Below are 12500 nucleotides of genomic sequence, written 5' to 3'. Positions count from 1 at the left end.
TAATCTCCCTCGATCTGGGGCTCCACGCAAGATCTCACCCCAGAACCACACGGGGGACCTAGTGAATGACCTGCAGAGAGCTGGGACCAAAGTAACAAACGCTACCATCAGTAACACACTGCGCCGCCAGGGACTCAAATCCTGCAGTGCCAGACGTGTCCCCCTGCTTAAGCCAGTACATGTCCGGCCCGTCTGAAGTTTGCTAGAGAGCATTTGGATGATCCAGAAGAGGATTGGGAGAATGTCATATGGTCAGATGAAACCAAAATAGAACTTTTTGGTAAAAACTCAACTTGTCGTGTTTGGAGGAGAAAGAATGCTGAGTTGCATCCAAAGAACAGGATACCTACTGTGAAGCATGGGGGTGGAAACATCACGCTTTGGGGCTGTTTTTCTGCAAAGGGACCAGGACGACTGATCCGTGTAAACGAAAGAATGAATGGGGCCATGTATCGTGAGATTTTGAGTGAAAACCTCCTTCCATCAGCAAGGGCATTGAAGATGAAACGTGGCTGGGTCTTTCAGCGTGACAATGATCTCAAACACACCGCCCGGGCAACGAAGGAGTGGCTTCGTAAGAAGCATTTCAAGGTCCTGGAGTGGCCGAGCCAGTGTCCAGATCTCAACCCGCTGTTGCCCAGCGACAGCCCCAAAACATTACTGCTCTAGAGGAGATCTGCATGGAGGAATGGGCCAAAATACCAGCAACAGTGTGTGAAAACCTTGTGAAGACTTACAGAAAACGTTTGACCTCTGTCATTGCCAACAAAGGGTATATAACAAAGTATTGAGATGAAATTTTGTTATTGACCAAATACTTATTTTCCACCATAATTTGCAAATAAATTCTTTAAAAATCCTACAATGTGATTTTCTGGATTTTTTTTTCTCATTTTGTCTCTCATAGTTGAGGTATACCTATGATGACAATTACAGGCCTCTCTCATCTTTTTAAGTGGGAGAACTTGCACAATTGGTGGCTGACTAAATACTTTTTTATCCCACTGTAGAATTATTATTAAAGTACCTGCATTACAATTAATGATTCTGAAATAAATATCTTCTGCTCATCAAGGCTGAATTTATTTGATTAAAATAAAGTAAAAAATAAAAAAAATAAACAGCAATATTGTGAAATATAACTACAAATTTAAAAAAAGTTTTCAATTTTAATATATTATAAAATGTAATGTTATTGCTGTGATGCAAAGCATAATGTTCTTCATTACTGCAGTTTTAAAATCAGTGTCACATTAGGGCTGCAACAAACGATTATTTTGATAATCAATTAATCTAACGATTATTTAACTGATTCATCAATAGATTTTGATTATTCAGCTTTTGCAATTAGTTAAAATATTAAGTTATATATATTCTAACATACAGGTCACTTCAGATTTAGAAAAGCATATTATGTAATTACAATTATTATACAATTAATTGGTAACACTTTACAATAATGTTCATTGGTTAACATTAGTTAACATGAACTAAGAATGAACAATACTTCTACAGCATTTATTAACAGGGTTCCCACTCTTTCATGAACACCAGATTCAAGGACTTTTTTAAGCACCATTTATTTTATATCAAGCACCTATCAAATTCACACGCCAGCATATGTAGTGTCATGAAAGACCTTACAGTACTAAACATTTTACTTGCACTTAACATTTACATGAAAAATTTCAGAGTAATAATGTTTTGAATGTGTAGGTTTCACAAATTTAGACCGTTATGAGCAGTCGTGTTCAAAGGAATTGAATGAAATCCACTGAAGTTAATACTGGTAATATTCAAATACAATTTTTAAAATATTTATAAAATATGCATCAAACTGGTTTTTGCTGTAGTTATTGTACTAGATTTAAATTTGAAAGAATTTTGCAATTTTTAAATTAATAAAAAGTGGTTAAATGTTGTAATAACACTGTAAAACCTGTTAATAATAATAATAATAATAATTCGTTACATTTATATAGCACTTTTCTGGGTACTCAAAGCACTTTACATAGAAGGGGGGGGGGGAATCTCCTCAACCACCACCAATAGAGACGTTACTCATTAATAAATAACTCAAGTCAAAATTATTTTGTAAATCCCATTGTTTCATCTTTGACCGAGAGGAATGCAGGCGCTCAAACATGCAGCTGCTCAAAATTTCAATATTTTTAAAAAATATGTCATGAACATTTTAAACCTTGTGCATGTGCAAATCTGCAAATAAATACAAAGAAAAGAAATAAAAAAAATAGGACTTTCTATTTGCTTTTAAACTGTACTAAGCGGTTTTTCTTATTTTTCAAGTTCTCCATTTTCTCCTTAGCTCCATGTCGCAGTAAGTTTTAGTCCGTCTCCAGTCCTGAAGAGTCTGTCTTGCAGTGATGGACTAAAAATGAGCTCCTAGAACTTACTGCTATTCTGGAAGAAATTCTTCAAACAGTGGCACACGAGGATGTGATGCTGCTCCTTAAAGAGTCTCTCTCAACTCATCCGTCTATAAAAATCAGTCTTCATGTATTTCACAACACTTCAGCATGTTATTCTTATTAAGTGAGGGTCATTTTTTAGGATTTTTTACCCAAGCAAAGTCTCTGAGAACCTGACGCCTTGTAATTCTGGAGACTCCAGGAAGCTTGCAGTCCTGAAAATGGTGGCGCTGGAGAATAAAGGTTTGATGGTTTACACCTAATTCTTCTCATTAATTCTTAATTATTTTGCAGTTACCTTGTGTTTTTTCTTCTCCACCTGTTTTTGTCTGACCCCGCTGACCCAGTGAGCATTTCACTGACCAATGGTCATGTCTTAACTTTACAATTTCTGTATTGCATTATATTTGAATATTTCTCATTGGGGGTTTAATCATTTTTGACTTTTCAGTTAAATCACTTTTTTGGCTCATTTTATCTGTGAAAGAAAACGTGCCTAATAATTCTGCACACATGAATATAAGGAGATTTTCACGTCCAGCCTTCATGGATAATTATATCACTTATAAATGATTAAATACAAAATGAATAGTAGTTATTAAGATCGATGTGGTTTGGAATTGGTAAAATGTGCTAGGAAAAAAATATGATCAGAATATCAAGGTGCCTAATAATTATTCACGCGCTGTAAGATGTGCTCACTTTACACAGAGTGCAGTGATCGCGAAAGCGAAAGTGAAAGTGAAAGTAAAAGTGTTAAGAGAATGACTGTGTTAGGCTGCACATCAACACACGCCAAGTTTTTTTTGGCTCTACCCCATCTTTGGCAGCACATATAGGACAATTTTTGAAATAGCGCCATAAACTAAATTTATTTCTAATTTAAATTCAAGCACTTTCAAGGACCCATTTTTGTTTTCAAGTACTTTCAAGAAGCGTGGGAACCCTGTATTAATCTTAATGTTAATTTCAGCATTTACTAATGCATTTATAGAAATCACAAGTTGTGTTTTGTAACACTGGTAAATGCACTGTGAGCTAACATGAACAAACAATGAACAACTGTATTTTTATTAACTAACATTAGCAAAGATTAATACATGAATTTAATAAATGTATTGTTCATTGTTCATGTTAATTAATACATTACAATAAGGTATCATCTGTTAACATTAGTTAAAGTGTTACCAATTCATTATCCAAATAGATGTGTTTGGCACAAAATGAGACACTCTCACCATTTAATTAGCTACATGGAGAAGTAACGCATTGTTCTGCTTAACATCTCCTTTTGTACGTGATACGAATCAAAATACAGGTAAGTGATGCTTTGGATAAACTATTTTATCCACAACATAATGTCTTAAAATACCGTATAGGGTTATGATAACCCAAACAGTCCTGAGCTAGATCAAGCTTTGATTCCTGTAAACCAAACTATCTTTTTAATTAAATTATTTCCCCCTCACTAATAAAGATTTTATCATTAGCTAGCTCCAGACTGGAGAGCTGCTTTAGAACAGAAAATCAAGATGTAATTCTGAAAGCGACACTGACTCTGGGTTTTCATGTTTAATACCGTAAAGCTGCTTGATTTAAGGCTATCTATTGCATAAAGTACTGTATAAATAAACATGTGAGCGGACTTTACTGGAGTAACGTTACTGAACTGCAGAGCTCATGCAAACATCCACATCGTTGTAATCAGATGCATTTTTATCTGCTGCTTTCACACTGCTGCCAGTTTTTGTTGTTTATTTTGTTACTGAGAGGAACGCGCGCAATATATATATTTACATATTCATCAAACGCCTTCTTCTCTTGAACTGCATCCGGGAGAGCTGAATTACAGTCTTGCGCAACAGCGCCGCGCTGGTCGAACCGCAGTATTGCAGGCTCTTGCATTAGGTCACGTGAGATCAGACTCGACCACAAAAATATTTTTCGACAATTTTTTATTGTCGACGTTGTCGATAATGTCGACTAATCGTTTCAGCCCTACAATGAGTTATTTGACTCAAGAAACATTTCTGATTATGATCAATGCTGAAAACTATTTTGCTGCTTCATATTTTATGCGGAAATGGTGATACGCTATTTTTCAGGATTGTTTGATAAATATAAAGTTCAATGAACAGCATTCATCAAATATATTAATTAAATTGTTAATGCATTTATTAAATAGAAATTATTTTAAATGTCTTCATTCACTTTTTTTTATCACTTTCATGCATGAATAAAATTATTAATTTCTCTCTTTTTTAAATCGTTTCCACAAAAATATTAAGCAGCAAAACTGTTTTTAACATTGATAATAATGAGAAATGTTTCTTGAGCAGCAAATCAGCATATTAGAATGATTTCTGAAGATCATGTGACACTGAAGCTTCTCTTTGTAAACAACAACAGATTTCTAAACGTTTCTAATGACGACTGTTGCGTTCCTAAAGCGGGACTGAACACAGTCCTGTAACAGCAGACGTGCAGCGCGTCGCACTACAGCACAACCGTACAGCAATCTCACACTCTCACCGCCATTCAGAGAAGACCACCGGGTCACGTGACCCGCTCAGGACCAGTCCGTCCATGGGGCTTCAGAGAACAATCTGCACAGTTTATTTAGGTTTGTGCGATTTCAATCATCAGTAACCAGGAGTGAAGGAGTGAAATGCATAAATCAGTGTGAATGAAATATGAACAAATCCAAAACTGTACTCAAATAGACTAAAATAGATAAAGTGTGATAAAATGAACACTTAAACGTGAGTTTTGGATGTTTTCTTTCCTCTAGTCTGAAAGAAGAGACATCTTATGGAAGCAAAACAGAGCAAAGTGTGGAGCGCAGCTTATAAAGGAACACAGAAGATTGATTTATTGGCGTATTGATTATGATCTGCTCAGCAGTGGTTGGTTACAGTGAATATACCTGAGTGATCGTGACACGAACATGACGAGGAACACAGACACAGATCTCCATCACAGTGAGCCGGTCTTCCTCCATCACCACAGAACCAGGAGCACAGCGCACACAGGACACCAGGGGTCAGAGGTCAGAGGCCAGGGGCCGGTCAGGTTTTATACGGGTAACTCAGTCCTGATTTACACGAGGATTGTCTGAGAACGTCACATGAGTTGATTCCAGCTGAAGAAACCTTCTGCGTTCTTCTGTCGCATCACCTGCAGCCATGCATGCAGAAAACACACGACACGCTCCTGATGCGCTTCAAGACACCGGGCTTTTCCTTTTTCACGAGCGCTCGAAGCTAATGTGCTATGGCTGCGTTCCGTAACTATAAAACACACACACAGCGGACGCCAGAGTGATTAGAGCGCTAGTCTCCAGCAGCTGGAAATCAGTCAGTTATTTCTATCTTTTGCTTAAAATAATTGTAATAATCCAGTGATATTTGTCTGATCTGACCATCATCAGTCTGTCTGCAGTGACATGAAGAAACAGAAGCGTCTCGGAGACACAGTTCTTCTGGATTTAGTCTCAGTTTGTTCTGTTTCTTCATGTCACTGCAGACGAACTGATGATGGTCAGATCAGACAAATCTCACTGGATTATTACAATTAATGGCAAACACTGATGATTCCTGCTGACACACTACAGCAAAAGATAGAAATAACTGACTTAAAAGCATTTCCAGCTGCTGGAGACTAGCGCTCTAATCACTCTGGCCTCCACTAAACACCAAATAAAATTAAATTCTTTAAAATATGGCTGTAACTGGATAACCCGAGCTACTAAAACAAAACAAATGAGAAACACAAAGACCTGAAAGAGTTGAAGGACGACATTCACGTTCACACAGTGATGACTGCTGTGTTTACAATGTTTATAGTTTCATCTCTCAGTCCTGCTTCCCCGGGGCTCCGCTCCAGCGCCGGTGACAGGCCAGCTCCATCAGCTCCACGCCGCCCGTGACCCGCAGCTGACCCAGGAAGAAGATGACCATCAGCAGGAAGTAGATCTGGAGGGGGGTGGAGAGCCACAGGCCGGCGCAGGAGAGCGTGATGAAGCCGCTCCAGTACAGCAGCGAGGCAGCTTTGATCAGCGTTACTCTCCTCTCGCTCTTGCAGGGCGGCACGCGGGCCTCGGGCTCCTGGAAGCGGCGCGGCTCGGAGCGGTAGAAGTCTCTCAGGCGCTGCTCTTTCTCCCGCCAGCGCTCCTGACACCAGCGCTGCAGCGGCTCCACGCTCGAGGGCAGAGACGCCGCGGAGTACCGCCGCACGTGGAAGTGGATCTCGCGCGGAAACAGACCCAGAACCAGGTGCCGCTCCGTCTGAGGGATGTTCTGCGGATACGCCACCGTGATATCATGCACCGCGTCCAGGTTATCACCTGTGCACAGAAACAATCACTAGCCACAAAGCACTCGCTGACCTCACATTCACACATTTGACGGATGATAAGTGACTCGCACTAGCGGTCAAAAGTTTCAATGCAGCGCGCTTATAATAAACTGCACACTAATTTCACTATCATTATGGCCAAATGTATCAATATAGTTATAGTTATTATCATTATACACTACCAGTCAAAAGTTTTGAACAGTAAGCTTTTTAATGTTTGCAAAGAATTCTCTTCTGCTCATCAAGCCTGAATTTATTTGATCCGAAGTACAGCAAAAACAGTCAAATTTTGAAATATTTTTAACATTTATAATAACTGCTTTTGATTTGAATATATTTTCAAATGTAATTTATTAATGTTATTTCAAAGCTGAATTTTTAGCATCATTACTCCAGTCTCATGATCCTTCACAAATCATTCTAATACTCTGATCTGCTGCTCAGAAACATTTATTATTATTATTATTATTATTATTATAATGTTGAAAACAGCGGAGTAGGATTCTCTGATGAATAGAGGGTTCAGAAGAACAGCATTCATCTGAAATAGAAAACTTTTGTAACATGCCTTTATCATCACTTTTGATCAGTTTAAAGCATCCCTGCTAAATAAAAGTATTAATTTCTATAATTTCTTTCCCAAAATAATTACACTGACTCCAAGCTTTTGAATAGTGTAGTGTATAATGTTACAAAAGCTTTTTATTTCAGATAAACGCTGATCTTTGGATCTTTCTATTCATCAAAGAATCCTGAAAAATTTACTCAACTGTTTGAAATATTGATAATAACAATATTTATTTTATTTTTTATTTTTTTTTCTTGAGAAGCAAATTAGAGCAGCATATTAGAATGATTTCTGAAGATCATGTGACACTGAAGACTGGAGTAATGATGCTGAAAATACAGCTGCGCATCACAGAAATAAAGTACAGTTTAACAGATATTCAAACTGAAAACAGTTACTTTAAATAGTAAAAATATTTCAAAATGTTACTGTTTTTGCTGCATTTTGGATCAAATAAATGCAGGCTTGGTGAGCAGAAGTGAATTCTTCAAAAACATGAAAAATCTTACTGTTCAAACCTGTTGACTGGTAGTGTATATTGCACTGAAGGTTTAGACTTCATCAGTTCATGCATTCCCTGGGAATCGAACCCGTGGCCCAGGTGTTGCAAGCGTTATACTCAATGAGCTTGACATTCTACACGCTTTAAATGGTTTAGGTTGAGCTCGTTTGTGAGGTCTGACGAACATCTACGCTGGATTTATGGCACTCTAATTCAATCCTCTGAACTAATGAGGCCGAACACATGAGCACTGATGACCTCTGACCTTTCCGCAGCGTGTCGACGATGAAGGTGAAGCCGGTGGTGCGTGGATGAAGAACGTACTCATACTTGGGAAGACCGTTTTTCTCAGCGAACTCGTCGCTCCTGGCACGAGTGTTTTCTGCACAGACATCGAAGACAACAGAAACAAACCTTACAATAAAGAACAAAACAGACTGATTTAAAATCACTCCAAATGATTTCATTCAAACAAGCTTGTCTGACGCAGATCAAATTCACTCTCAGCGATCACTGATGATCATGTCGTTCATGAGAGCGTCTGAGAGATCGGACTCAGACGAGATCAAACCGTTAACAGGATTGGGCTCAAATTAATGATCTGAGGTCAGCTTCAGGTCAGCAGATGTCCGTCTGAGCCGGATCTCTCAGGGCTTTATCCGTGTTTGGCCCTCGAGCGTCTCGGGTCAGTGCAGCCCAGGTGAATATGTATTTAGTCAGCACTTGTAGTACACTTGAGTGTTCTAGTGTATGAAAGATGTTCAAGTGCACTACAAGTGCTGACTAAATACATATTTTAAATACAGAGATATTACGTTAAAAGCACATTTTAGTTCATAATCATGGTGTCCCAAAATAGTTTATTTTAAGAAGTACTAAAGAATCATTTTTAGTATATTAAGTACAAGATTAGTATATTATGCACTTTAAGTATATTATGGAAGTGCAGTATTTTTGTCACCTGGGATTGTAAGTCGCTCAAAAATCATCATTTACTCACCCTACTGTCATCCCAAACTTTTTTAATATTCTTTCATCATTTCATCCATTCATTGAGAGTCTACATAAACAACATCTAAGACACATTTCTTGAAGTACAAGAGCAAACATTATTGCATCTTGCCCAGATTTGCGTGCGCTGATGTATGTGCATTGATCATTGTTTATCAGTCAAAATCTGCTAAAATGTGATTTTTCAGTATTATTTATTTTATTATTATTTCGTTTTCATTTTCATGGGTTAAATAGAACATTTGTTTATAAGAAGCTTTCCTGCTCAAATGAACTTGATTTCCAAGCGTCACTGAACTGAATGTAACACTTCGTCTGTCAAAAATACATACAGAGACCATAACGTACCAAACACATAACACAAGTGAGAATAAACTTGGTGAAATTGACAGGTGATTTTTTTCAATAAAACGTAGATCACTATCTTCTCAGCTGTTTAAAGATTAAGCCAATTATCAAAGTTTGATAAACTGTTGTTTAATTTTCCAATAAAAGATTATCCTTTTTTTTACATGATTTGTTACATTAATTACCCCTTAGAAGATTTTGACTCTTACACATGAATAAATTAAATCTGTTCATATATACATGTTTTTTTAATGTAAGATTGGGTTTGGTCATTTCTAACTTGAATGTGCAAGTCTTTCATTTATTTTAGCTGTACAAAAACAGTCGGTTTTGCAGTTTGATGTTACAAACCAGTATATTTCGATTTATCATCATAATTACTAGGGCTGTCAAAGTTAACACGTTAACGTGCTAATGCAAATTCTTTTTTTTTTTTTTTGCGATTGAACCAAATCATTTAAACATTTGATTCATTCAGGAACGAAACACCATCATTTGCTCAGAGACACAAAACAGTGCTGTGGCTGTGTTTGGAATTAATCTTGTTGGCGAAATGGTGCAAAAACAGGAAATGTGGTGTTTAAAATGTAAGTCTCTCAATTAACTTCTTGTTTATTGAACTGTTGTAAAAAAATCAATATCACATTTGTAATCATGGTAATATTTTGAGAAAACGGCACTCTTCGTGTGAAATTGATCAACTATATGAATTGGTATAAATAGATTTTCTCCTCCATGTCTTGAATTTGTGATCATTCTAAATGCATTTTAATAGACAGAATCATGCAGTGAAACGCACTGTAAATATGTACGGGAAATAGTCTAGACTTCACATAATGTATGCATGCACGGTGGGTCGGCGCCGGGAGGTGACGTCTGCGGCCCTGATCGTCGGCGGAGACCAGGACGCCCGGATGACCCCCAGAGATATATCCCCAGATATATCAACCAAAAATAACAAAATAACTAAAATATAATAAAATACCTAACTACATAATACTACTATTGTTAGAAATTGCAACAAAATTAAAATAGAAATATAAACTTTTGAACTGCGGGTTTCGTCTGGTCAGAGGAGAACTGGCCCCCGACTGAGTCTGGTTTCTCCCAAGGTTTTTTTCTCCATTCTGTCTCGGAGGGAGTTTTGGTTCCTTGCCGCTGTCGCCTCTGGCTTGCTCAGTTGGGGACACTTAATTTCTAGCGATTATCACCGATTTGATTGCACAGATACTATTTAAACTAAACTGAGCGAGACAATGACATCTCTGAATTCAATAATGAAATGCCTTTAACTGAAAATTGAGTGTTTAATCTTATCATTATACATTACTGACACTCTATCCTCCAATTTGATACTGTTAAGTGCTTTGACACAATCTGTATTGTAAAAGCGCTATATAAATAAAGGTGACTTGACTTGACTTGACTGTAGGGGTGTTTTGAATGTTTTTTGCAAAATATTCAATAATATCAAATCGCACATCATTAAAACAACATTATGATATGGGTGTAATGGTGCTGGGTGTGGTCAGTGGTGCTGGGCATGGTGCTGGGTGTGGTCAGTGGTGCTGGGTGCGGTCAGTGGTGCTGGGTGTGGTCAGTGGTGCTGGGTGCGGTCAGTGGTGCTGGGTGTGGTCAGTGGTGCTGGGTGTGGTCAGAGGTGCTGGGTGTGGTCAGAGGTGCTGGGTGTGGTGCTGGGTGTGGTCAGAGGTGCTGGGTGTGGTGCTCGGCGTGGTGCTGGGTGTGGTCAGTGGTGCTGGGTGTGGCCAGGTGCTGGGTGTAATGGTGCTGGGTGTGGTCAGTGGTGCTGGGTGCGGTCAGTGGTGCTGGGTGTAGTGGTGCTGGGTGTGGTCAGAGGTGCTGGGTGTGGTCAGAGGTGCTGGGTGTGGTGCTGGGTGTGGTCAGAGGTGCTGGGTGTGGTGCTGGGTGTGGTCAGAGGTGCTGGGTGTGGTGCTCGGCGTGGTGCTGGGTGTGGTGCTCGGCAGTGGTGCTGGGTGTGGCCAGGTGCTGGGTGTAATGGTGCTGGGTGTGGTCAGTGGTGCTGGGCGTGGTGCTGGGTGTAGTGGTGCTGGGTGCGGTCAGAGGTGCTGGGTGCGGTGCTCGGCGTGGTGCTGGGTGTGGTCAGAGGTGTTGGGTGTAGTGGTGCTGGGTGTGGTGCTCGGCGTGGTGCTGGGTGTGGTCAGTGGTGCTGGGTGTCAGTGGTGCTGGTCAGTGGTGCTGGTGCGGTCAGTGGTGCTGGGTGCGGTCAGTGGTGCTGGGTGTGGTGCTCGGCGTGGTGCTGGGTGCGGTCAGTGGTGCTGGGTGTGGCCAGTGGTGCTGGGTGTGGTCAGTGGTGCTAGGTGTGGTCAGTGGTGCTGGGTGTGGTCAGTGGTGCTGGGTGCGGTCACTGGTGCTGGGTGTGGTGCTCGGCGTGGTGCTGGGTGCGGTCAGTGGTGCTGGGTGCGGTCCAGTGGTGCTGGGTGTGGTCAGTGGTGCTGGGTGCGGCCAGTGGTGCTGGGTGTGGTCAGTGGTGCTAGGTGTGGTCAGTGGTGCTGGGTGTGGCCAGTGGTGTTTGGGTGTTGCTCACCGGTGAGGTCGGTGCCCTCGGGGAACAGCAGCAGCTGCAGCGGCTCCTTGATGTGGCAGAAGTACTGCAGCATGTTGGCCATGTGAGCGCGGTCTTCCTCCCAGCGCCGCCGGATGAAGATGAAGGAGGCCACTTGCATGGCCCAGCCTGCACACAGAACCAGACTCGTCACGCTCGCCCCGGAGCTGTTCTATTGTTAATGATTCGATGGACTCACCGAAGCCGGGCACGGCCTTGAGCGCCGCTTTGAGGCAGACCTTCTCCAGACGCAGGTAGCTGCAGCGCAGCAGACAGCACCACAGGAACATCCAGTCCAGACGCGTGCGGTGGTTCATGATGATGACGCTGCGCTCGCCCGGAACGAAGCCGTCGCCCGTGATCACCACCTTCACCCCGAACACCAGCTCCAGCAGCGCCTGCACACACACACACACACGCTGATCCAACGCCAACAACGAACAAACAACACCTGCATTACTAACAACAAAACAAAGCCAAACACTTAAAGTCTACACTTACTATCCCTTTAATAAGAAGATGAAATATTTTATTTGTTTAGCTGCAATCATTAATGAGTAACAGGTAAATGTGTTGTTAAATAATTTAAATATTAATCTCAGGTGGACTTGTTTGTTTGTTTATAATTTAGTCAGCTACCACAGCTATATTCTTGGTGAGAAACAAGTGAAAGATTTTTTAAAAAGTAAACATATAAATGAC

The 12500-nt window shown here is 40.4% G+C and overlaps 1 protein-coding gene across 5 annotated transcripts in view; it reads right to left on the bottom strand.

The window, feature by feature from the left end:
* The window catches only part of lclat1 (lysocardiolipin acyltransferase 1), a 25017-nt gene that overhangs the window by 6124 nt on the left and 6393 nt on the right, over nt 1-12500 (bottom strand). For 3 of the 5 annotated variants that reach the window (XM_058796373.1, XM_058796372.1, XM_058796370.1), the window contains exons 3-6: nt 11998-12196; nt 11781-11927; nt 8121-8237; nt 5276-6774 (exon numbers count right to left, since the gene is read on the bottom strand). In XM_058796373.1, coding sequence (XP_058652356.1) covers nt 6284-6774; nt 8121-8237; nt 11781-11927; nt 11998-12196 — 954 coding nt within the window. In that variant the 3' untranslated portion in view covers nt 5276-6283. Of the gene's footprint in view, nt 1-5275; nt 6775-8120; nt 8238-11780; nt 11928-11997; nt 12197-12500 lie in introns of those variants that run through there. The other 2 variants (XR_009273999.1, XR_009273998.1) reach the window with 2 other exon arrangements.

This window comes from Onychostoma macrolepis, chromosome 13 (assembly GCF_012432095.1).
Source record: "Onychostoma macrolepis isolate SWU-2019 chromosome 13, ASM1243209v1, whole genome shotgun sequence".
NCBI lineage: Eukaryota > Metazoa > Chordata > Actinopteri > Cypriniformes > Cyprinidae > Onychostoma > Onychostoma macrolepis.
Note: the sequence above shows the minus strand (reverse complement) of the source record. Positions and strands in the feature narration are given on the sequence as shown.